General features: G+C 43.2%; 1 protein-coding gene across 2 annotated transcripts in view; it reads right to left on the reverse strand.

Moving 5' to 3' along the window:
• Positions 1-7883: 7883 nt before the first annotated feature.
• PID1 (phosphotyrosine interaction domain containing 1) overlaps positions 7884-25714 on the reverse strand; it is a 90894-nt gene continuing 73063 nt past the window's right edge. Inside the window, exon 3 of one of the 2 annotated variants that reach the window (XM_075158234.1) lies at positions 7884-9862. In XM_075158234.1, the coding sequence (XP_075014335.1) occupies positions 9386-9862 (477 nt within the window). In that variant the 3' untranslated portion in view covers positions 7884-9385. The remainder of the gene's footprint in view (positions 9863-25714) is intronic. The other variant, XM_075158236.1, reaches the window with a different exon arrangement.

A 25714-nucleotide genomic window follows, 5' to 3' on the forward strand; every position in this document is an offset into this window, starting at 1 on the left:
ACGCTTTTGCTGCTTTTCCGAACCACAAATAATAAATTGCCCTAAATCTTTTTCTCAAGGTAATTCCCAGATTTCCAAAAGACAGCTAAGATGAGACTCCTCCACCCAAATATTACACACTGAAAACACACTCAGTACATTGAGTTTTTGAGAAATACATAAGAAAAATGCTGTGACTATCAGTACAAAGCTAATGTCAAACCATTTTCTCCTCAGGGTGACATCTCAGAGACCAGGTCTGCTGCCAAAGCGTTGGTTACCTCCCATGCAGGGAGGTTTCTGCAGGGCAAAAGCCAGTGCAGAATCTGTCCTCCATCGTTCCTGAAAGCAACTCGCAGTTTCCACAGGAGAGGCAGTTTAAGGATTACCAGACACCATTACAAGTCTGCTTCTTCTGTTTCTCCTATACTATTTAACCCTCATCCCTGTTGCCAACAAAATGTCAGTAAATTCAATAGCTTCCAAAAGTCTGTGATAACCGTGCGACACCTGCAACAGCACAAGGGCGAGGAACGGGGCTTGCAGAGCGGTCCTCCTTCCTTACAACCTCAAAACTGTTTAATTAGGAAATGAGTGGAAAGCCATTGCAGAACCAAAGCATCACAGGGAAATAAGGGTACAACACTTCTTCCTTTTCAGTTGTTAAATGGCTGTAGATTTTTTTTTCCACATTTGCATCTATGGTTTCTCTCATTTTTATTAAATCTTGGTGTATACCAGTTCAGACCATTTTGATTTCCACCTGCATGAAAGTTACATATATCTTGCATGGTCTGACATCACTTAACCTACAAGATTAGAGTTAATTCTGTTTTGCCTAATTAACTCCGCTGGACTGATGACACTTACTTCTCTCTCCAGCTAAGATGCATGCAGCTGCTCATCTAAAGCATACAAATTATCTCATAGCCTAGTTATGCTGCTGACACGAGGTCATGAAAAATGTGCCAACAAAACAGAATCCCCAGCGCTCCAGCAGACAACAACGAACCTCATATTTCACTATAACTTGGCAATTAAGTCGGAAGAAATACCTTGGGAGAGGAGCCGTTCTCCAGGATTCCAAGCAGAACAAACCGCTGCTGATGAATTAGCTGAGACCCACTGCAGCGCGCAGGCAAAATGTGAACCACGCTGAAACTCTTTGTTCTTAACGTTTCTAATGGCATAAATTAGGATTTCTGTAAGTAAGGCGCAGGGAATGCGGCAACCTGCTGCACGAGACCGTGCTGCCTTAGGAAAGCTCAGCACAATTCAGCATCGCTTCATCCCGCAAACAGATGAAGCGCCATCAGCCTGCCGGGCACCCCGGCCCGTGGCTCGGCCGAGCTGCCAGAGCACCCCACAGCCAGCGACGGCAGGGCTGTCCTGGCCCCACGTGCCTTCCCGCATGCCCACCGGTGGCTGCTGCCCCAGAGGCGCATGTGCCAACTGGGACCACCAGTCCTGGGCCATGCCACCATCCTGACATCAAGACTTTAACGACCTGAGGCGGTACAGATGTGTTTCCCCTACTGCACACACACCAGCAGAGCCCCGTAACGAGTCAATTAGTAAACTCTGGGCAATTACTTTTGGTCATCCTTCTGCAAACTGCAGGAAGGAGACTGTGGCCTTTCTCCCTCTGCTCAGCACAAACTAACGCATTACCATGTAAACATTTCCACAACACTGGTAGGAAAAGATGTATTTTTCTGACAGGTCACACAAATTTAATCAGAGCACGCTACCTGCAGAAGGCACTGCGATGGCCCAGGGAGCAGAGCAGGGTTCATTAGAAGTGACGGTGACCTCCTCCCGGGGCCGCGGAGGACAGGCGAAGCAGGACGGCCGAGCCGCGGCAGAGGAGCGGGTGCGGGGATCACACAGCTCTTCCCACAGCAGACCTGGCTGCAGCTCATCCCGGGCCATTGCTTTGCCACTGAATAGCAAAGACTATTAGAAACAGGGAAGGGAGACACAAACGCCTTTTCTTTGTGTGGCCAGAGTCAACTCGAAGAAACAAAGAAATCCACCTGGAAACCCCAGAGAGACTCAGGTCCCAAACCATTTAGGAGCGCCTGGGTAGATGTGAAGCACGGTCTATTAGTCAAGCAGAGTTTCAGATTTCACCTGTTTCTGCATTGGGATAGGCCTGACATCTTTTATGGATATAAAAATATCCCACAGTTGACTATATCATCATTTAACCTCGTTTTTCCTTTCTAGAGGAGTTTCCTTTGAAGTTCCTCTGCATATTTCATTATAGTCTTGGGATCTGGAAAAGCTGCTGTTATGTGAAACCACCAGATCTGGAATCCATTAAAGATGAGACCGAGCCAGGGAGCACCAGCATGGTACTAAGCACTCAGCCACTACAATTTAACACAACTGTGCAAGAAAACCTTGATTAATTATATCCTCAGTAATTATGTCTAAACCTATTTCTACTATCTCTAAATGAGAGGTAACTAATTTGAGATAGCAATAACTTACTTTTTCACATGCATGACCCATATCAACTTCGAAAAATTACTCGCCTTCCAAGAATGAAATCCACTCCTGTCCATCGTTCTCAGAAAATCTATACTGCCCACAGAAAAACGTACCAGCCACATTATGCATTATTCATAGGATATAATGTTTCCTCTCTTTCCAAGAGCAACACAATTTACAGGAAAATAACAGAGAATGTAACACACAACACAAATCAAAGCATAATAGATAAAAGTTATCTAGTACTATCTTCCCACTCTGATGGTGGAAGCTGCGAAAGGAGAGAGATGCTCCGGTCTGCACAGTAATAGTCCCCTTGTGAAGGACCACATGGATTCTGTACCATGCAACATGCACAGTAATTAAAAGGCACTCCTTTGCCATCAGAGCTGGGCTCTTTCTAAGGGCATGTTTTCAATAGGTGTTTTCACCTTGCCAATGTAAACACACAAACAAGTCAGTGCATTAATACGTGAGCAGTTTTCTCCTGATGAGAAAACATCAACAGCCTTTTCACATACACCTTCCACCACAGACGTTAAAAAAACCAAGACAAACACCTCCGCAGACACCCCCTCCCATCTTTCTAGCAGTAACTGGAAATCATGCCTACCGCCTGCATGACCTATTGCTAAAATGTTCCTGTGCCAGGCTCTGGCTTCGTCTCCTTAGGCTGTTAGCACAGTGTTAGGATTATCTTTAAACGCACTGCCAGGACCTGCTCAGTAGAGAGAGATTGTTACTCCAAGTATTTTTAACGCTTCCTCAGTTGTACATTAGAAACCTACTTTGTCACTTCCAGTTTTTCTGAAAAGAGCTTGCAGCAACCCACATCTCTTGCCGAGATACGCGATTTGAAGCTCCCCTCTCTTTCAGCGGGGTAAATCAGCTATGTAACTATTTGAAATCAACCAACTGATGGAAAAGGAGAATGGACAGGGACGGTGCCACCCAAGGAGCCCACCGAGCACCTTGCCGCAGACAACTCGCTGCTGCTGATGCACCCCATGAAGTCCCGGTACTGGGCAGGAGTCCAACCCACACGAACCCAACGACCTCCAGGCACCGGCCGTACCAGAGCATCCCTAACCCCATCGCTGCCGTGGAAGCCGAGCACATCACGTTTATTCATTCCAGTGAAGACTTTCCTATCACTCAACCGTACTCTCTGCTGTACTGATCACAGAAAGCTCTCCAAAAGCTTATCCTCACTCCTCAGTCTTCACTGAACTGTTCAGTTTGGGGAAGCCCTTTGAAGAACGATGAACTACCCAGGTTTTCACATATCCAGTTCATGCTCAGACAGCAAAAATCTCAGCCTCGCCATCTCCATTATTCCCTGCTGGGCCCTTGCCGTGCCCTTTAACAGCCTGCAGCTTTAATCCCATTTGCAGCACATGGTCAGCACGTGCATCATGTCTGTGCTTCCAACATATTTCGCAACCCTTTTCAGGGAAGGCACTGCAGAAGACAAGATAACATCTCTCCAAACATACAACTATTTTCAATAAATCATTGTATCTGCTTTAACAGCTCTGATCAAAATTAATTATAATCCTAACTGAAGAAACTGTCATGGCACTTACAATTAATTACTGCCATACAAGAGAGGTCTTCCCAAACTTCAAGCTTAGCCTGTGCAACTTAGCTATAAAAATTCAAACCAACAGCCTGACCCAACTTTCTTACAGCCTCCTGCAGCCACCCAGCGACTCCTCTGTCCCAGCCCAGCCTCCTGCAAACACCGTGTCCCTGGCGCAGGCACCCAGACTCCCTGCGGCCGCAGCACCAGGGACACGAGCATCTGGCCCATGTGTCCCGCTGGGGCAGGAGGGACGATCCCCGGCTTTCCCCCAGCCTGGCCCCAGGGCAGCGCAGAAGTCCTGTCGTGGAGATAAAAGAGACTTGGGGCAATGGGTAAAAGCAGCCAATGGTGATCAATTGTACAATGAAAGGAAGGAAGCATTTTAATGGACTTCTACAAAAAAGGAACTTTTAAAAAAACACCCTGTATCTGTTTAAAATTACATTAGAAAAAAGGTATAACGCATGTCCCTATTTTCACAAAAGGATATATTCTCTTACTGTAAACTCTTGGCAGACTGAACACTCTAGTCTACAGGATAACAACCATACATTTAAGCTATCACTTCCCAATTATACACAAATTAATAATTCACTGCCACAGGGAAAAATGAGCCCAATCATACATCATTCTTACAGCAGCTAATTGGGCATGGAGTGGGACAGCTCTGGTGGTAAATGGTAAATAATGCATACAGTATATCAAATTTTGCATGTAGATAGACAAGTTAATTTGCTTCCCACTAAAGAAAAAGGACTTTTTAAGAAGTAAAGGCTTCTCGCTCACATGCCATTTATTTGCAGGTTTTAGGAAAATTAAATGCAATTCATTGGCAACGTCCAACTGCTTTTTCATGTAAAAATGAAGCCACTCATTACTGGAAAGTTAGGGAGTGGAACCAGCTGCAGAGGGGTTTTTTTGGTTATGTTTTGGGTGTTTTTTTTTTTTTTAAACATTAAGCTATTCTTAGGCGCCTTTAAGTTTAAAATATGAAAAATATTACTCTCTGCGTTTCTGCTTCTCCATAGGCAAAAAACCCCATACACGTCTAAGCAATTCTCAAGCAACCTGTGCTCACTGGTGCGGTGTGTTGCTCTCCCCATAGCACAACGGCTCCTGAGCTACAATCATTCACTCACAGCTCCACAGAAGACTTGGTATGAACAGAAGATATTTAGACTTCAGAGCTTGAAAACTGAACAAATACTCTATATAGAATAACACTTACTTCTGTTTTTCTTAAGGTAGTTAGAAAAATTATGAAAATCACTTTGACAAAACACCAGTGATGTTGCAAATTGATGTTGAGGTGTAATGACCTAAATGCTCTCTACTTTTTCTGCAGTTCTAGTAACACACTTAGATATTCAACCCTTTTCTACTCTCCCCTACAAACAGAAGAGGGAAAGAAATCCCTTACATGTTTTCCTGGCTGACGCCAAAGGAACTCGTCAACCCACAGCGGGATGCAGTGAGATCCAAAACTGGCTCTTTGTAGTTGAAAAGGAAAGTCTTCAGCCAACTGGAAGTGACTTCTGATGGAAACTTTATGATTTTTCTTTTTCAACAGATTAATTGAAGGAAAAGTTTAACTTGATGTTTCATTCCGGTATCTATTGGCAACTGATATTCAGTGATAACTGATATGCTCGCAATTTAGGAATAAAAGCTTTTCTCCTTCATGCAAATCACATCACACATTTGGTGTTGATAATGCAGAGGGATTTGGCCTGAATTCCAAATTATCTAAGGATCCAAACTCATGATACTGATTATTTTTCAAATCTCATGTTTTCTAAGACAAACTGGATTCACATTCCCTCATATTCCCTTGCATGTTTGAACCCTTAGAAAATAGCTAGTTCATGTTTCAAAGGGTCCGATTTTCTAATCACAAGGACTAGAATTTTCGCCTTTGTATTTTATTTTTATCATTCAAAATTCTCATGTAATCCACAGCCTCCAAAACACTGAGGAATTATCGCAGACGCCACAATATCAAATACCTTTGCGAGAACTCCCCAACCCACTGTAAATCAGTGCAAGGTCAACAAGCGCTGCACACACGGCAGCCACCTTGTGTAACGGTCCCTTCAGGGTCCTAATCAGCACCTAGAAACAGATTTCCAAATGCACATAGGCAACTAGCAAACAGGGAAGCCCTGTGTTCCCAAAAGCATTGATTTCTCTGACAGCAAGCCATGAAATACAACAGTCCAAAACCACAACCGCGTAACCTGCATCCTCATCACTGAGCGAGTGCACCGCGGTGCTGCCAACATCAACGCATGACGCCGAGCCCTGACCCGGAGCACCACCATAGACAATGATCTGCAGACAAAACAGCTTAAAAATCACATTCGCAGATTATTCCTGTTCTGGGTAACACCACATGGCTGGGGGCTACAAGGGGGAGTAACGCCATAGCCAGGGCTCTTGCTGGCAGATGCTGCCAGTCACAGACGTGACAAGGGGAGCAGCAAGACACCACTTAAGGGTGTAGAGTAAAAGCACATTGGAGCAACCTTTTGCATTTCTGTCTATGGTTTCTGTGTGTTGCTTCCAAATAAAGCCAGCATTGTTTGCAGAAATTTAGACTGTCCTTAATAAATAAATAAATTAATTAATTAATTAATTTAAAAAAAAGACAACAACAAAAACCCCAACAATGGTATTCTTTGCATAACCCCCACCTGCAGGTGACTTAGGGAGATGGGATCTCTTCAGCAGATGCCAGCATGTTAGGGGAAAGACCATGATTAAAAATAAAATGATGACAACTTCTGCCCAGTTGTGCTCTGGCCTGGACTGCTTGGTGAGAAGGGCAGGCTGTGTCAGTCGGAAGGATCACACTCACCCCCACGGCAGGAATACATCCCACACTTCTAAGTATTTGCTCCAGAAGTGGAAATCCCAAACCCAAATCATCTGCCATAGTCCTCTGTAGGGCAGGCAGGAGGCATCTCACCTCCTGTGGGTGAGGAGGGCTGGTATCTTCCTTCTCCCCCTCGCACACTCAAGCAGCCCTCAGTTCAGAGCTGGGACTCGCAGTCAAACCACTCCATGGCCAACAGGGACATCTGGCTGAGAGGGTGAAACAGGGGATTTCACACGCTGACTCACAGCAGCTTTGGTGGCAGAGCATCCAAATACGTGAAGAAACTAACACGTGATTACAGCTCTGAGCAGAAGAAAATAATTTGTCAAAAGTTGAAGGAAGTTTTGCCTAATTTTGCCTTTGGTCAAAAAGACAGATATGTACATGGCAGGACTCAGATTTTTTTTTTTTTTTTTTTGACCAGAATATAACCCATACATGACCTTCCACTTCCAAATGAGCTTTGTGGGAAGAAAAAAAAAATATCATTTTTAGACCCATATTTGGAAACACTGGATCATCTAAAGATTCAGAGAGAAACAGTTCTGGAAGCTGCTGGCCTGGTGTTTTATTCCCCATCTAATGCTGCACCTGAGCCACTCTGCGACTTCTGTAAGCAGGGCAAGATACTGCTCCCACTCAGCAGAGCTCATTTCAACTGGCCAGCTGTGGTGGGGGGGGTATCTCTGCCACCTCCTGCCAAGCAGAAATTATAAATCATGTCCACACACAGCAAAGTTAAAAAAAAAAATCTCACAGCAATAATTTACCTAAATATTTAAAAGAAAATAATTTAAGAATATTAAAGGTAATTCTCATGGAGACTGATGTAATACTAAATGGAAATAAATTAACATTTTCATTCCACTAAACGAAATGAACATAGAACCCACACACATAAAACAAAACCACAGTTTGCATTGGAAAGACAGCTTAAAACTCCCAAGCTTTAACTCAAAACATTTTTTTTATTAAAGTATGAATGCATTTATGCTGGAGAATAGTTTACATACATTGTAAAGCAACAAGCATATTTTCAAGAGGTGTGGGCCCTCCTCAATATGTCCCCACGTTCAATCTACATGCTTTAACACTGGACTCACACATACACTCTCACGTACAAACATACAGACCCACAAAACACAGACATAGCGCTATCTGCTTCGATTAGCTTTCTTTTAAGGCTTCTGTAAGGTGCCCTAGTGCCCCTAACATTACCATGATTATGAACAAAATTGTATAAAGGAGCACAAACTATCGATCTGCTCTCGGCCTTAAAAAATATCAAGTGAAACAAAGTTTTCCTTTTATTTGAGTTTTATTAAACATCTGCATTTAAGAAAGGCATGACTCTGTATACCTGTGAACAAGGAAAGATACGGGAATCTTAACATGAGCTTCTCAACCAGAACAGATGTTCAAACCTGACTCCTACGGGACCGTTTCCTTTGATCTTTACAGTAACGCAACGCAGCCCTGGCTGTGCGACGAGGCACTACCAGTGCCACTTCCATCCCACCAGGGCCACTCAACCAGCAATGCGGAGACCAGTAACACGGAGTTGAGGCTACCATGCTCAGACCTGAGGTTGATGAGAAGTCACAGTTCAAACACCGACAGACCCAAGTGTCCCTCAACTCTTACCAGTGGGCCCCCCTCCTGCGGAGGGCATCAGGGTTGGAAAATGCGCAGATAGTGGTGCTGGCTTGCTGTACCCCTTGCCATCGCGGAGTATTTTTGCCCACCCCTTTTTGGTATCCTGCAGTATATAGCCTGAAACTGCAACTACTGATGCTGGGTGAAAGACGTGGCAGCAGGTATATTAAGAAAATAGGTACAATGAATAAAATAAAGAATAGCATATGATATAATGTGTACATACAAGCATCTTCTTTCATTTTTTTATCTGTGAAATGTGAATTAACTGCAGAATGTCAGGCCATTAGTCTAAAAGGCTATGTATGGCTGTCTTAGCCTACATACGGTCAAAGGATTTTTGTGATGCATCATGGAGAAAGATTCTTCGGGAACCATTAGGGCTTTCCAGGTCTACTTGCTCTTCTGCATCAGCATCAGCCCCCAGCTAGGAACGCCAGAGAAGCAACTAATAAAATTGCCTGACCAGTCTTATAAGACAAATAGGAATGACTCTACTTCATGGTATGCACCTGAACTACAGAGATGAGAAAGGGACAGTGATGGATGGGTGAGAGAGATGGAGGAGGGAGCTTTTTTTCTCACTTTTACAACAGCAGCAGAGTTCAATGTAACGTAATTACTTTAATGATGCATATCTGTAGGTACTGAATTGCTCTTTTGATTTAAAAGGGTGGTCAGACAAGTGTTTGGCAGTCCTTTCATTCCCCAATTTCAATTGTTGCTTATTCATCTATCAGCTCTCATTCCCTAGGCCATTTCTGCCTTTGCTGAACTGTGAATGAGTTCAGTCAGCCATCGTCAGATTCAAATTCATGAGACACTTCCTCTGACGAGCTGTTCCTGTGGATCCGGCCATCGCTTTTCATGCTGTGAAAAGTCTTCTTAAAGGCCTCCATCATGGCATGGGCCAGCTTCTTGGCCTCCAGCTTGCTCTCACACTCTACAGCATGGCAGTCCATCTGGTAGGACAAGTCATCGTTGATCTCCCGATAGACCCAAGCAAAGATGTTTGGGCTGACGTTGTGGTCAGCAGTGCAGTAGGCTATACGTGCTACCTGAAAGGTATCCATGTGAACTGTCGCCTCGCCTTTGAGGTCCAGATGATGCAGCCAGACTTGGAAAGGACGAATTTCCAGTAGGGCGTTAGCTGGGTAAATATCCTCCCTGGCGAGCGTATGCTTCTTCCATAATTCAATGACTGGTTTCTCTGTGCAGCCTGACAAAAATTGCATCCCTGTTGTGGAAACCTTACCCAAATATGTAACCTGCAAAGAAGAGCAAAGATAGGTGAAACACAGACAGCAGACTCCAGCGTTACTTTCTGTCATCCCAGGGAACCTTCCTGTATCTGGAAAATAAAAGCACCCCCCCCACAAACTCCCCAATTTCCCCATCATCTTCAGTAAAACAGTTTTCAAACTCTTTCCAGATATTTGCTTTTTCAGATGCTGACTTCACCATTCAAACCCAGATGTTAAAAATGTTCAGTCTCTGCGTTTCAAGGCATTTCACTCTCTTCAGCTTCCCTAGAAAGACCAGCTTTAGAGCCCGTGACTGCATCTCTAACCTCATGTTAGCAAGGCCCCAGGTAGCTGTGATGCTAACCACTTTTTTTTCCCTTTTTATTTTATTCAGATTATTTATTTGTATCATATTTCAAACATGAATATTAGGGAGACTAAGACATTCTCAGTTTGATAATGCAAGGCTGCAGGGGGTCAGAAAAGCATGATCACGGCAGAGGATTTGAAACTGCTTGAATGTTTTTTTCCAAAATGATCCTGTTTTTCCACCACTTCTGCTGTTTCTACTTAAGTACTAAGCCAGGAATAGCTCAAAGCTGTTCAAAACTCTATCTTTGAGCAGGTCTGAGACATTTATTACATCAATTTAAGAAAATAAAAGAATCTAGTAATAAATCTACCTTAGTTTAATCACATCATCTCTGTGCTTTTCTATCTAGATCTTTTGAGTGAATATCCTGTTATCCAATCTGCACAGGAAAGCAAGGTATTTTTAGTGCCCTTACTGTATTTTGTTCACCAAAAATCAAATTCACTGAGAGGTCCATATCAAAATTCTGTATTAAGCCTGTGCAGAAACATTCCCCTAAATCTATGCAGCTGCTAAAGGGGCTTTCTTCCACTTACAGCTGAATGGAAGATTATTTTATCTGGGAAAAGGAATTTTCTCTAGAAAAAGCAGATCAACGCCACATAAATACAATTACGCAGATTATTCTATTTATTGCTGTTGTCAGAATGGTGCATTTAACAACAACTATATGAAAGCACAATTGCTGCTAATTTGTCTCTTGCAGCAGTTACTGCTTGAGACAGAATCTTGTGCCTCTTGCTTGATGTCTTATAGCCTCATGTGCATTTCACTCAAGGTGTTCGGAGGAAAAAAAGTAATCACGTGTACTTTCCAAACTATTTTCTTCAAAATTCTGTATTAAACACACAGTATCAGCTATTTTTATTTCGTATATGCTTTGAGAAATGCTAAGAAAATATGGGATTTCCACATTTAAACACATTAAAAAATCATACCCACAAGGAATACAGGATTTGTATTCCATGCAAACAAAATTTTCCACAAGAAAAATATTTTGCTGCTCTCTTTTGTTAAACTCAGAGACCTAAATTAAGCCATAATTAAGGAAAAAACTTACAAAACATTATTGGAAGTCCGTGTGGCTTAATCACGCCTGCCAAAAAAGCAATTTCATAGCATTGACATTTCAAAATGGGAAGTCTTATTCTTTGCCTATAAATATTCATGCTTTGCACTGGGAATATGTTAAATCTTATAAAGCTTTATATTTTTTGGAACAGTGGGAAACACAACAGCTAGAACAGTTAACAAGGCAAGACCTACCAGTGTTTTGCTTTATTTTATTAGTGATGAGAGTTGAGTTCCCTAAAGTACTGTGGAATAACTTAAAAGAAAACCTCAGAGCTCATACTGCCAACCAAACACATACAAACAGCACATACAAGACCAAAGAGGAATGCCTCTGCAACATACCGGGGGGTATTTCAACATATATCCGCAGTCATATTGCTTTGAAAAGATCAAGATCAGTGTGCAAATTTGCACATTCAATATATTCTCTGAAGGTTCGCTCAGCACCATTTCATATTCACAAGCCAGCTAACAGAAGACTAACACACACTGTAAATTAACTGAGCACTTGGCGTTAGATTCAAAGCCCACTGCAGCGACAGAAGTCCTTCACTGACTTCAAAGAGATTTGCACAAAGCCTTTCAACCTTGAGGAACAAAGAATTAGCCTCTTGCTCATGCACTTTGTCACTGCTCAAATACAGTTTTGAATCCCCGGCCGCAGGAGAGATGCTGCCACCACTGCAACATTTTGTCCCCCCCAACAGCACGAGGAATGGGAGAGGAGAGGAGAGGAGAGCAAAGGCAGCGACCTCCCACTTCGGAAGCATTATTACAAGTCTTCCCAGGCGGCTAGCGCTGCTGAGCTCGGTGCTGCAAGTTCACGCCCAGCAAACAGAGCATCAGCTTCTCAGCACGGACAACTCCCAAGTGATGCTCAGGAACCTCTGGCAGCTGAGGAGCAAGACCAGAGCGGGAGCGTAAATTGAGTTTAATGTTCTCTCTGTTCCTTCCCTGCTGCTAACTGCAACCCCCTGTTGGCCATCAATCCCTGCATGGCCTGCCTAAGTGTGAAGTTACAAAAAGATAATGTATTTCCTTACAAATAAAGTATTTGTATTTTACGAAGAAAATCAGTGAATTATTCTGAAAGCAGCCAAGGCAAAAGTAACTAATAAGAAGGATGGGATGATGGCTCGTTTACCAAAATGGGATGTAATGGTCTGATTTACTATCCCAGTTCTGTCACAGTATAACTGTGTAGGAACCTTTGGAAAGTTGCTTCCTTTAACACCACTTTGCATCTCCATTATATAAATTTTATTTTCCTTTGAGGACACACTCATAAATATTTATAAGGTGCTTAGACATTACAACAAGTTGTTCACAGGAGAGAGAATAAATAAAACCTCTGGTTTAGAGTCTCTCCTGTACTGTGGCTTACATAGAAACATCAACACCTACTAATGTTGTTATTTTTTGTTTCTTTTTAAACAAATGATCATTTTTTTTCCTAGTTGATATACAAGCATTTCACAAGAGTAGCATTACCAAAGCTCTTAGTGAAGACAGATGTCTAACATTTCATTGCTTCATGGTCCCCTGCTAAATACAGAACAGGGATACAGGGGCTGGCAAGACACCTCGAATATTTGACACAAAAAAGGCAGCATCTTGTTCAGAACAAAGTTTTCTTCATGATTAAATATCATCTACATGTTATCCATTACATATTAATCCATCTGGAGCTGGCCAGTTTAGTAACTTAGATATTAACATTTGCGTAATTGCAGGGACGGTACCAGTATGAACTAAAACTGGCAAAAGATGGATTTATAGGTCACTTCTCCCTGAGCTCTCAGTTACAAGGTTATTCCACAAGCAATGCTGCCTGCATTTCGGCTCCTACCTCATCACGTCTCACAGCACACCCACCTTTATTTAAATGCCCAGAAATCACTGACCACACCATTAGAGTAAAGCTACTACGGTACAACCACCTTCCTTTCCGATGTCCAAGTTTGCCAACCAAAGACCAAAGACCTGATTATTCCTTCCATTATCAGATGGAGAAGAAAATTATTTTGAGGCAAAAATTTCCACTGGTGGTCTTTTCCATTAAAATCGATGGTGATTCATCAGTGAAGCCAGCAGGAAGTATAAAAAAAAAGAATTTCATCTTTAATACTCATAAGAACCAGATGTGAAGGACACAGACATCATTATTTTTATTATTATTATGTGTGCATGTGCAAACACACACTGAAGAAATGCCTAAACAGAATCAACTGTATAGCCTTACTAACTAGAGAGTAATCATTGACAAGGACTGGCAATAGCCACAGCTCAGGCTGAAAGCCGCATCTGTGATAATACAGCCCTGAACGCCAGCCAAAGTTCACCAGGACTGAATAATGCTTTTCCTTCCTCCAAAACACTGGACAGAGGTCACTGGGCAGCAAACATCAGTCCAGGAAGATGACTTATTTGTGACAGCATGGCATGTCTTATAGCAAATGTCATCCTATACACACCAAGGCCAGTAGCCGCGTTCCCTCCCCTCTAGCCTCAGTGCAAGGCAGAGCAGCCACGGGTTGGTTGTAATATGTAAATTATGATCAAGCTGTTGCAGCCTTTAGTTGTTTTGGATACTGTATTTTAAGTGAGAAAAGGAATGGAAAAGCCAGCTCAATGCCACTGGGTGAACCGTAAGCAATAAAGGCATTTCATATCGTATCTTCTTCCAGGGGTAGGAATATATTTCTTTATGGCACTTTCAGTCCTTTGGTTTGTGTGTTCCATCTTCCCCATGGAATTCTGGAAGACACAACTCGCAACAACTTGTTGTGCATGTTAAAAATTATCCACATTCTTTTCAGCCTTTCTATGGCAAACTGGCATTTTCCATCTGATCCTTCACTCCCTCGCAAGCCACTGTCACCCAACGTGACATAAAATACACTTACGGTTTCAGCACTTCTGCGCTTGCAAACATTCAAACCTTTAGCAAATGCCAAGATGCTCTGAAGAGCTCCTTAGTTCACCCTAGAGACTTGCCAACACCAGTGTCGGTATCTGACAAAACTGTCCTCAACAGAAAAATGCTGCACCTTTGCCCTTTCATAACACAGCTACAGCCATCTGACATGTAGAGATGTCTCATGTCAAAGGACATGAAGATTAATCGATGTCATCTTTCATGCACTATCCTGGACACACAAAACATCTGAGTATTTTGGCATTGTTGTTTTCAACTCCTTTAGTCCAGTAACGTATAGTGAAAATATCTTTTAATAACTAGGCTCAAGGGCTTACCAACTTTGAAAAGACCAATATAGCAGCTGCCGTAGACATTTTCACTTCTAGCACAGCACGATTTGTCAGAGGTAATAAGGGGGTTTTACTTTCCATACTCAATTATTTTCTTTATCATTGACCTCACATTGTTTACTTGCAGCTCATATGAGATAAAGAACAGCTTAGCTCCTGCAATCTGAATTCAGATCTGACTCCCCTATGGGCCATGAGTCCGTACTGCTCCTAACTCACGAGCCTCAGTTGGGCACCTAAAGTTAGGTGTCCCAATTTCTTTTTCTCCCTCTGTTCCCTCTCCCCGTTCCATAGACTATCATTGCTCCAAGAAAGCAGATCCAAGTTGTAAAGATCCATAATTATTACATTACACGAGGGCAGATGCTCTCTTGGCACAGGAGTCTGGCACGGGAACACATACGCACACAGACTCTGGGCTCTCTCGCTATTCAAGACCATGATCAAAGGACCATATGGAAAATTAACTACTTGGTTATTTCTTTAATATAAGTATTTCTTCCACACTAGATAAGGAGAGTATTTGTCAACAAAATTAACAAAGAAAATTAAAAAATTAAAACAAATAGAGCACTGAACTTGATCCAGCAGGTATTTACTCTGCATACTTGCAGCCACCAGAGGATGCAACTCTTAGTAATAAGCAACTGTCTCTTTGGATGTGTTTTAAAATAAACATTCTTTTAGCCTCAAATCTAGTCTAGTTGCAACTGATTATGTTTGATCCGAGATAGTAAGACATTCCTTACTTAAAGGTGAGGCAAGCAGAGGTAATGAGACATTTCCTTCATGAAATCAGAAGAATTTCTCCTGTGGCAACTTCAGGGCATGTGGTAATGAAAAAACGATTGGAAGGGCTTGTGTCAGGATGCACAGGTATAGTCCCTCCAGTGAGCAAGTAAACCGTCGGCTTGTCCTGGCCAAGCAAGAAGCACCAGCCTAAAGATCGGGTGAACTTGTAAAAATATTTAAGAGGAATACAGAGGAGACTTGAAGAAAATTGCAGCAAAAGCAGGTTTGGGAGGACGTGTGCATGTCGTGTTATGAATTGCCGCTGGAACACAGATAAACATGCAGGCGCTCTCTGGGTTAGAAATACAAAAGCACACGCAGGACAAGAAAGCCCAAGCTTCACCCAGCCTCCATGCACATACTGTCGAGGCCAGAACAAAGCTAGCTTGATGTCCACATCATTCCCAGCTCTGGAAAACACTGCGAGAAGCTGCTACTCATAAAAGCTGCACTCGGGCCTCCCTGTGCCACAGCAGACGGCCACACCAAAGCTGACTGGGTACAGCCCCCTATCCTCCAGTGCCTCCAAAAGGCATCAGAAGATTGCATTAGATATGGCGCTAGTGGATCCCAAACATCACTTTTTTTAGTTCAGAGCCAAAAATAAATAAAAATATATATAAGAAAAAATAAGATTAAAAGGGCATGTTTCCCCACAGCGACTGCCACCTGGAATACCTCCCCTTCAAGCAGCATGTTACCTTCCCATCCTGTTCACAAAGCTTTGGAGAGACTCTCCGAGAGGAGCCCTGGGCAGCTTCACAGGACCCACCAGGATGCCTGCTGGTCCCTCGGGGCCGGGGGACACACTGCTGCATTTCGAAAGCCAGCCAGGAGACAAGGTGGCTGGCGGGGAGCTTCATTGCAATGGCAGCATGCACAAAGCCCCCAGTGCCTCCCATGCTGGGTGGCCAGGGAGGGTCAGGGCTCACTGGAGGGTTGCACAGATTTGAGCACTGAAACTAGATTTTTTTATCCATAGCAGAGCTGGGATACAAGTGGGACAGACCTGCAGCGGGCTGCCTGGCAACTCAGTCAGTCATGGCACATCTTTCATTTCAGTAAAAGCAGATTTAGCTGTAGAGTCATTTGCAACATCTTTAATTAACACACCCAGCTCCTGGCGCAGAGCAAGTGCTCCGTGCCAGCCAGGGTGCCCGTCCCTCCACACTACCGCAGCAGCTCGGCTCTCCTCGCCCTCAGGCGCGGTGACTCTGCCTCAGGCTGGCGGCTTTGGGATTTAGAGCCAAAAAACGCTTTTTGGCTCTGAAGGAAAAACAAAAATATCCCAGACATTCCACTGGATCACTGAGCAAATACCGTGAACTGCCTTCAAGCAACGTTTGCTTAAGTAAGACCCAACAAACTAACTCGGTTAAGGAAAAAGGCTGCACAGTTTCCCTCTGCCTGTCACTGCTTCCTCACCCACGCTGCCCACCACCCAGCCAAAGCCTTCGCAGCACAAACACGAGGGTCTTTGTGGGAACCACAGCGCTCCTCAGCACACAGAAATACTCAGTAAACGCAGTAATGTGGCTTACAGAAATATGTGAAGAACTGTTTTATTTTGGAGACGAAATTCAGAGGGAGAACAGACTGAGCTGGACAACTGTTTAATGGAAAATAACCATTGACTCTGATGGCTGCCCTCCGGTTTAGCAGGGAGGGAAAAAAAGATCAGTAGTTAATGTCTGATTTATTCCGAGGAATCAAAGCATAGCTCCAGTAAAAGCTGGAAGTGTCAGCACCTCTTCAGCAGTTAAGTCAACAGCCAGCATCTGACTCCTTTAGTGGGAACAAAGCTGAACCTAAGTCTTAAAACAATGCTAAAATTCCCCCTCGATAACAAAAATAATAAATAAGCCCAGCAAGAAATGCATTCAACTCTTTACATCTTCAGATCTCCTTCAGAAAAACAACCACTGGGCAGAGCTGCTCCTTCCCTTCCTCCCGCCGTCCGTCCATCTGTCCCCACAGCCACGCTCAGAGCAGCCCTTCACAGGTCCCTTCATTTTCCCATGTCTTTCTCAGCTGTGATCCTGCCTTAGCTCAGTCCCAGGAAGGGTTCACCACACAAGTAAGGTGTAAAGTATAGCGCAGGGCAGTCACTTCGGTCATAACTCAATTCTCCAACTAAATCCCTTTAAAGGACACAAGAGCTCTGGTTATTTTTAACCCATCATTATTCTTCCACGTTTTACAGCTCCGTGCTTCCAGGCAGCTGTAGAAGGTGAAGGAGAAGGAAGACCTGGGGCACTGTGAAAATGCCTTTTCTTGAAAAATGCTCATCCCCAGTAGAGAGAAAAACATATTACCAATTTCACTGCTGCTTCTGGGCTAGCCTAGGAAAGCCCTTTAACATGGCAGCAGGCAGAGCAGATGAGTTACCGTGGTCCAGGGTGGGTGTCCCAATGTCCAGTCCCACATCTGCTAGGGCAGCATCTCAGGCACGGGGCTTTTCTGACAGAGAGCAGAGCTCACCCATGAAGGACCTCTCATTCCTCAGACACCGAGCAGGACAAACACTCTAGGGACTGCAGACGACGGACGTCAAGCACAGGGCACATCTCTGAGATCCTGTCCCAGCTCGGAGCAAGACACCCAAGAGCACACAGACATCCCAGAGCCCCTCTTCTCTGCCAAATAAAACCCAGTCCTCCCAGAGCAGCACTCTGCCAGATCTCATTGATGGCACTTGGGGAGGGGAGCAGAAGACAAAAAACCTCTGCAGGGTACCCACAGGAGCGGAGCCCTCCTTAATCCGTGCAACCAGCCCCATCACCAATACCAACTCACACTGCCTGAGGGAGAGGCGGGAAAAAACATTGACATTTGGCAAGTTTAAGATTTAATAAATAAATGGAAGAGCAAAAAAATTATCCTTGATGGCTTAATTTGTAAGCTCTGAATGGAACAAAAGCAAACAAGAAAAGGCCCACTGGCTCCGCAGGCCAAATAGCCAGTGTGGGATAAATAAGGCAGCAAGCAGAGCTCTCCTTCAGAAACACAACCCTGAGAAATGCAACGGTCTGAGCTTTTCACCTTTCATTACATCAGGCTGCATTACATCAACAAGCCTCTTTATAAACTACCCTGGGTATTAAACTACTGTTTTCAGTTAGACCTAAGAGCATCTAACTTATATCCAGCGACCAGGAGTCTCTGCCTAATTGGCAAAATGGTTAACCAAGCCCAAACACAACCTCAGCAAGAGCCAGCTCTGGTCCCTGCAACCTCCCGTTAGCAACAAAAGGATCACCTCTTGCATTTTATTTTCCACTGGACAGGAAGCTCTTTTTGTGGTTTGGCTTGCGGGGATGAGTCTGAAATGAAATCAAGTGGAACTGGCAAACTGCAGCTAGCTTGCAGTCAGAGACACTTGGGTCCTGGTGTGAGTGGAAGATTTACGCTGCACTATTCAAAACTCAAGAAATCAAATTATAGCAGCGATTTAAAAATGTAGTGCAAGACATAACTGAATGAACAAATACATTGATCATACACAACCTCAGCAGGGCTGCTGGACACCCTACTGTACAAGTTGATGATTACTTTTATTCCCAAATATTTTCTTTATGGTGTTATTTAGATCACTTTCATCCTTTGTCTCCTTTCATTGCCTCACATAACTTCCTTTCTCTGTGCCCAGTTACCACTGGGTTGAAATTAATTCTTGGATAAGCCAGTTCATTTCCCATTGTCCTTCAGGAATCTTCCCAGGGTGAGGAGAGATGCGGAGTCAGCCAGGGAAGTGAGAAGAAAACCAACCCACACTGCAGTCGCTAGTTGCAATTACTTGGAGCTTCCTTCACACAAAGTCCTTCCAAAACCTCTCCTCTGCCACCTCAAAACCTTCACTTTGAGAATGTCCCGTCTGCCAAGACAAAGTGGCATAAGTTTGTATGATCATGATCTCCCCCCAGACAGACATCTACTTTCAAGTTTTTGTTCAAATTACACACAAGCTTTTTTCACTACACATTATTTACATGAGATTGAAACCCAGCATGGAAATCTGATTAAGCAACTCATCATGTTTCAGAAAGCTTTTTGGTCCTGGGCTCCTCACAGATGTTGTCTCGTAGCAGAGGGAAGGAGCCCACGGATGAAGGGGGGGTAGCAGGCTGTTTGCTTTTACTTTGTTCCCCTTCCTTTCCAACCCACAGAAAGCTCATTTTGGCACCAGTCCTACAAAAACTTCTCCAGTTGTACTTAATGGAGCATGCAAAGAGTGAGTATGGGAATGGCTATATAACTTGGGCCACCGTTTCCACCGAGGCATGTGCATTTTACATACTCTCCAAGACTTTGGACACTGAAGCCATGCAGAGTGCATGTTTTTCAGGATCTTTTATGGCTAAGAGATCTGTCCTCAAGGTTCCCTTCTTTGAGCATTCCCCACGAGATCCTTGTATTTCCCCTTTAGTTCTTCCTTTTAAAAGATGCCAAGCAATAAAACTGAACAAAGCCTGTGTTACTAAGACATTCGGTTCTGGAGACCAAACATCTCAACTGCACTTGCTTCCTGGCACAACTTGACAACACCTGAAATTAAGAGCAAAAGGGAAGGGAGCCAGCTTCAGGGACTACTGAAGATGACTACAAATTGGGTTTGTATTTCAAGAAAAGTGTCAGGCCTACATCACAGGAAGAACAGAAGAAAAATAATGACAATGAAACCATTTCAGTTCTTCCTTCCCCTGAGTGCCGTAAGACCAGTAACATTCAAAAAAAGAAAAAATTACGAAACAAACCACAAACACGAGAGAATCCGAGAAATGGCAGCACTTAGTCCTTCTGCTATCCTCCACACACTGCAAATGAAACACATTCCCTGAAGAGAATGAGGGAACACAGAAGTATCATCCTCCATATAAATGTAACTATACATGCATCTGCAAAGTCTCCTATTAAGGTACTCGGTCATCAGTTTTACATCTCCTTCACGCATCACTATGTGAAATGAGTTCCATGACTTAGCAAAACCCTTAGAGATTTTTCCAGCTCTCACAAGTTTTAGCACCTCCAGGAAAAGTCTTATTCGAAGGCTGGAGAAGAAATACAGTGCCTACACTGGGATGGAGCTCTTATACTCCATGAAATGGAGCAATGAAAACCAGACCTTGCATATTTCAACTTAATAAAAAGCACTAAATATATTATTAAAAAGAAAACATAGTTAAACAACTCTTTTTATTGCTAAATGAGCCCTTAGATAAATATGCTTAATTTATCATTTAGGTTTGTTTGTGTTATCAAATTCTGGATCAGGGCCATAACAACACAGGCTCTGCACAGACAGAAAGAATACAACATCGCTGCCTCTAATGTTTATGACACTATATTACAATTTAACCAGAAATTTCCCACTCAACAATGCAACAGTATGTTTAGCAGACTAAACAAAAGATTTTAAAAGAACAAATATGTCCCATAGAGTACAATGATGGAAGACAATGGTGCCATACAGTTTTTAATTCATTTCCAAAGCCATGGTTCACAGTGCCTCCAAGGTCCTGTTTTCACAATGGATTTAGTGTTTGCCTGTGCCTTCAATATAGTCACTTTCCATTTGGATAATGTCTTTCCAACCAGTACAGAAAGTTCTGAAAGCGATCCTTAGCCCCCGGGAGCATCCAGTGAATTGGGTATTCATGCAGGCTACCTGGGCTCCAGTGAGGTTCGTCTCCTGGGAACTTCTCCAGGCAGCGAGAGGTCTTTTAGAGTGGCACAGAGGGAGCTACTCCCTCCTTTTCTGGCTAATTTAATCACAGCATCACCTGTGTGCCTCTCCAAAAAAAGCTACATTGCCTCCAACCCATTCTCTTGGCATGTATTTCAGCTCTAAGGCGATGAGCCTACATAGCAGCCAGAAAGCACAGTCCTTAACCACCTGGAGCAAAAACCGAGACGTGGAGACTTGTATGGTGCTAATTTCAGCCAAGATGAAAGGAAAGACCAAGCCTTGGTTTGGAGAGCCTGGACGGCAGCACTCCAAAGTGGAGGACTGTCTGGAGGAAAGAAGGGGAGGGAGGCAAAGGTCCTCTTCTCTGGGGACAGCTCTACTTATCACTACTGCAATTTAGATCATCTATTACAGCAGCTTGCCCTCAGTACAATTCAGATGGCTGCAGGTCAGACCCAATCACTATTCACACCAGTTGTACAGCAAACTCCTAGGAGCTCCCTTCATATCCACAGTTCATCTCTCTGGTATTACAGAGATCATGGCTTTTACAAAGGGCAGAAAATTCATTTTCATAGTTTCCACTGGCCCTGAAGTTGACTTTGCAAAGGCAAAATTTATAGTGAATAGCCCTGCTGTTGATCTGTTTGATGAAGGACAAACTGGTGCAAATTTTAGGGATCGAAGGAAAAAAAGAAACTACTTATGATGGAAATAAATAAACCCTTCACTGTTTTTCTTGACACTTATTGTCTTCATGCAACAATAAATACCTGCAGTTAAAAATATAATAATCAATAGCATTATAAAAAGGCCCCAGTCTTGCAGTTCTCAGCCAACCAAAACTGCCATCTGGATTTAAAAAATTGCTCCAATTTATATTTGCAGAGGATTTCTGTATTTGTATGAAAAGAAAGAAAGGATATAAAGATACAGTAGCAAAACACAATGGTGGGATCAATACTGATTCAGAGCAACCACTGAACCTGCAGAGCATCACATTCATCTACTCTCCGTAGCCTATGTTGCTTTAGGAGAATTTAGGGTAAAAGAAATACAACAGCAGCTCCACTCATTCCCATTTTCTGTCTTCCTCTTCGCCGTCTGGCAGTCACTGGGACTACACGGCCAAGCCGCAGGGAGCAGAGAGCCTTCCGGGTTCTTTGCCACTGAAGCTCAGACACCTTTAGTCCAGTTGCTGCTTGGCGTACCTGGGGACGGAGGGTCAGTTCTGGATAAACCAACACACTCTCTGAAATCGCTCTTCAGCATGACAACAGAATACAGCTTCCTAAAGCAAAGAACATTACAGGCTGCCTATGACATTGTCTCCAAGCAAAATATATCCATCCTATGAAGCACAGGCCATTCCGCAGCATAATAAGCTCAATGAGGTCTCACCAGCCAAAAATTTAACAGATTGCTAACTATGACTGCAATATATATCTGGTAAAAATCTCAGAAGTCTGATGATTGTTTTCTATATAAACAATTACTTGAACATTTTCCATTAACAAGGTGTTTCACAGCTCTGTAACAAGTAAATACTTAGTCTTAGCCATTTATCATCATCCCACACTTACAATTTTCCATATAGTTATTAAAATTGTTTAATAGAATAAGCAGATCGTTTTAAGAGCTTAATAGTTCTTGATCATGTCAAACTAAGAGTCCAACCAGTGCATAATACCTTCTCCAAAACTCTCTTCCCCAAACAGCAGGCACCAAATATTTCCAGGCATTTCAAGAAAGCCCACGGGTGTAGAGTGCGCTCTCCCTTTGCTTTGAGATATTGACAGGAGATTTTCAAAAGAGCACAGACAGCAACACGTGTTGAGCATTTTAAGAAAAGCTGACTACTCTTTCAGTATCTAGAAATACAGACAGAAATTTGGCAAGAGAGATCAGTGTGTGCATTAACAAATGAGAAACTACTCGTTTTTTAAAATTCTGTAGCTTTCCCCATCTAGGCTGAAGCGAGCAAAGTCAAAGCACTCCTGTTCCTATGGAGCCTGATACAACGCTGGTATGAGACGCAGTTGTACTTTCACTCACAGGATTAGAGCCCTTGCTAAGTCTCTCCTAACAATCTGGTTTCCTACCAAAGCTGTTATTATTTTGGTTAAATACTTTTAAATAGAAAATAACATATATTTTAGGTTTAATTATGCATGAGCTTAAATATGACAGCACAATAGAGAGAAAACAGCATTTTGGGTAACACAGAATTTACTTTAGATTTAGTTTATGCTAAAAATGTAGATATTTACAGTAAAAGCACACACTATATTATTTGTGCCCTATCATCTGTCTCTAGCCCTCCACCCTTTTTTCCTCTGTTGCCTCCTCATCAAAACAAGTTGGTATCTCTTGTTGGGCCAAAACCAAGTAGAAGATTCTTTAACTACAGTGCAAACCCACAAACAGCATTAAAGTTCAAGCCATGTATGCAAAAATCAAATCTGAAGAGACCAACCTACCCAGCTACTCCTGTGAGGGAATCTTATTTACATGAAAACATCCTGCTTCTACAAGAAACTCACGAAAAAAAAATCCAGAAAAAACCACACACACCCTCCTGCCCAGTGTTTCTTACTCCAGGCAAGAGCAGCCAGCACATGATGTTTCTTCGGAAGGTCTTGTTTACCTTTTCCTACCCAAGGAGTAAAAGCCGAAACAGAGGGTAGTCCCCATCTGAAAAACCAAGGAATATGGCAGCCACAGCAAGAACAAGGCAGTCCCTCCTATGGCAGCAAGATCACACAATATGCACTAGCGAACTGAAGCACAGCCCTTCTGAGGATGAACTCGCCAACGCCCATAAATGGCATTAATGCATCATATCGTAACGCCTGTCACAGGTTCCTAAGATCCCAAATTATTCAGCAGTGCACATAGACAGCTTCACCTCTGCATGCATAAAGTGACCCTATGCTAGTCTAACAGGATATGATACACATACATATGTACTACAAAATAATTCCACTGAATTATTTATAACACCTTTCTTCTCAAAGAAGAATTTAGCAAGCTGTATCATTAAAATATAAACAGCAGCTGCCTACATGTCCCTGTATAGCCCAAATCCGGAGTTTAGAAAAGGAGGTGATGAATAGTATTACCGAGGGAAACTGCAAGGGCAATTTATGAGGGAGCAGTGTAATTAATGGAAACGGAAATTGGGCTCTAGCAGCCATGCTCAGAGTGCTACCCTTGCAAAAAAAGACACAGTTTTCCGATGACTGCAGTGCTCAGGACACTGTCTGTCTCATTCACAGCAGAGTGTCACTAGGAGAGGTGTCTCCCAACAGCATGGGGGAGCACTGCCTTTACACCACCACATCTGCGACGCTCCCTCTCACTTTGCAGAGCAGGTCCTGGCTACACCCAAGAATCAGCAAATAAAGGAGAGGTACTCATGAAGCAAGGTAACTTCACTACTTTCTTGCATCTGCCTTCTTTCCTGCCTGCCATTTGCTCAGCTTCCTTCCATCGCTCCCAGGAAAGTGCAATCCTGGCAATGGACAAGTGCCCCACCAGCACTGCCCGCCCCGGCTGGGCGTCGGAAATAGGTGTGAGCTGCATCTGCTTGGGACAGAGCCCGGACAGAGTGTGCAAGCTATGAAAACCACAGCAGGTGGGAACTTATAGGGAAGACTGGAAACGTGTGGAACAGGGGAAGAGCCACGACACGACCCCGAGAAAGCTCTTGCCGGATATGCAGCTGTTTCCAGGGCAGATCGCAAACTAGAGTATACCCTTCACAGGGAAGTGCGTGGATGTCCCTGGATGATCCATAAGAATACTCCTAGGCTCCATATAGCCACTCAAATGGAGTTAATCTGATCATAAAGCAATGATTAGAATGAACACTGAAAGGTTTACACAGACATTTTTAATTTAAGATATTGGGAAGAAATTTTAGAAGGTGAACAGAAGAAATTCCACGGAGTGGTCCAAAGAAAGTGCATCTCAGGGGTGGGTCATACCGTAGAGAATACCAGCCAGAAAGGCTAATAAAAACAGAGAAGCTGTGAGATCCCAGCAGAACTGCCACCTGTGCTCTCCTGGAGGTGGTCCAAGAGGATGACGGCACAGTACCACACGCCAAAGCAAAATCTACTCTCTATTGTATAAGGCTGCTGCACTTTGGAAAAATACATAATCGGCATCAAGTGAGAACTTGAGAGAATGCAAAAATCACTTTGGCTACTACTTATAAATTGGGTTTGGACTTGTGTTACAAACTGTCTGAAAAATCAGGAAACCAAATATTTCTCTTTGATGTAGAGCACAAACTGCCCTAGAGTTTCTTTTTAAAAGGAAAATGCCCTTTTCCTTTTATGCTTTAGGCAAAGGAGACAATGTCCTTCACACTTTTCAACTAACACTTAAAACTTTTACACAACACAATGTCAGGTATAACCAAGATCTTGCATTTGAACTAATTAAATCAAGGATGCAATGGCAAGAACAGGTTTCATCTTGCTTGTGGTGTTCTCCAATTCTAGCAACTAAGCCGCCACCTTCAGGCACCTACTTTTTTTGAAATGAAAATGAGGTAAACACACACACTGTAAAAGAACAGAACAGAAATTTGTATCCAAGGGTATCCTGCAAGTGTGGAAAAGGAGATAAAGCTCTGGGTTTTGCCAGATGGCACAATCATCATCTTAGGCCT

This window comes from Calonectris borealis, chromosome 9, assembly GCF_964195595.1.
Source record: "Calonectris borealis chromosome 9, bCalBor7.hap1.2, whole genome shotgun sequence".
Lineage (NCBI taxonomy): Eukaryota > Metazoa > Chordata > Aves > Procellariiformes > Procellariidae > Calonectris > Calonectris borealis.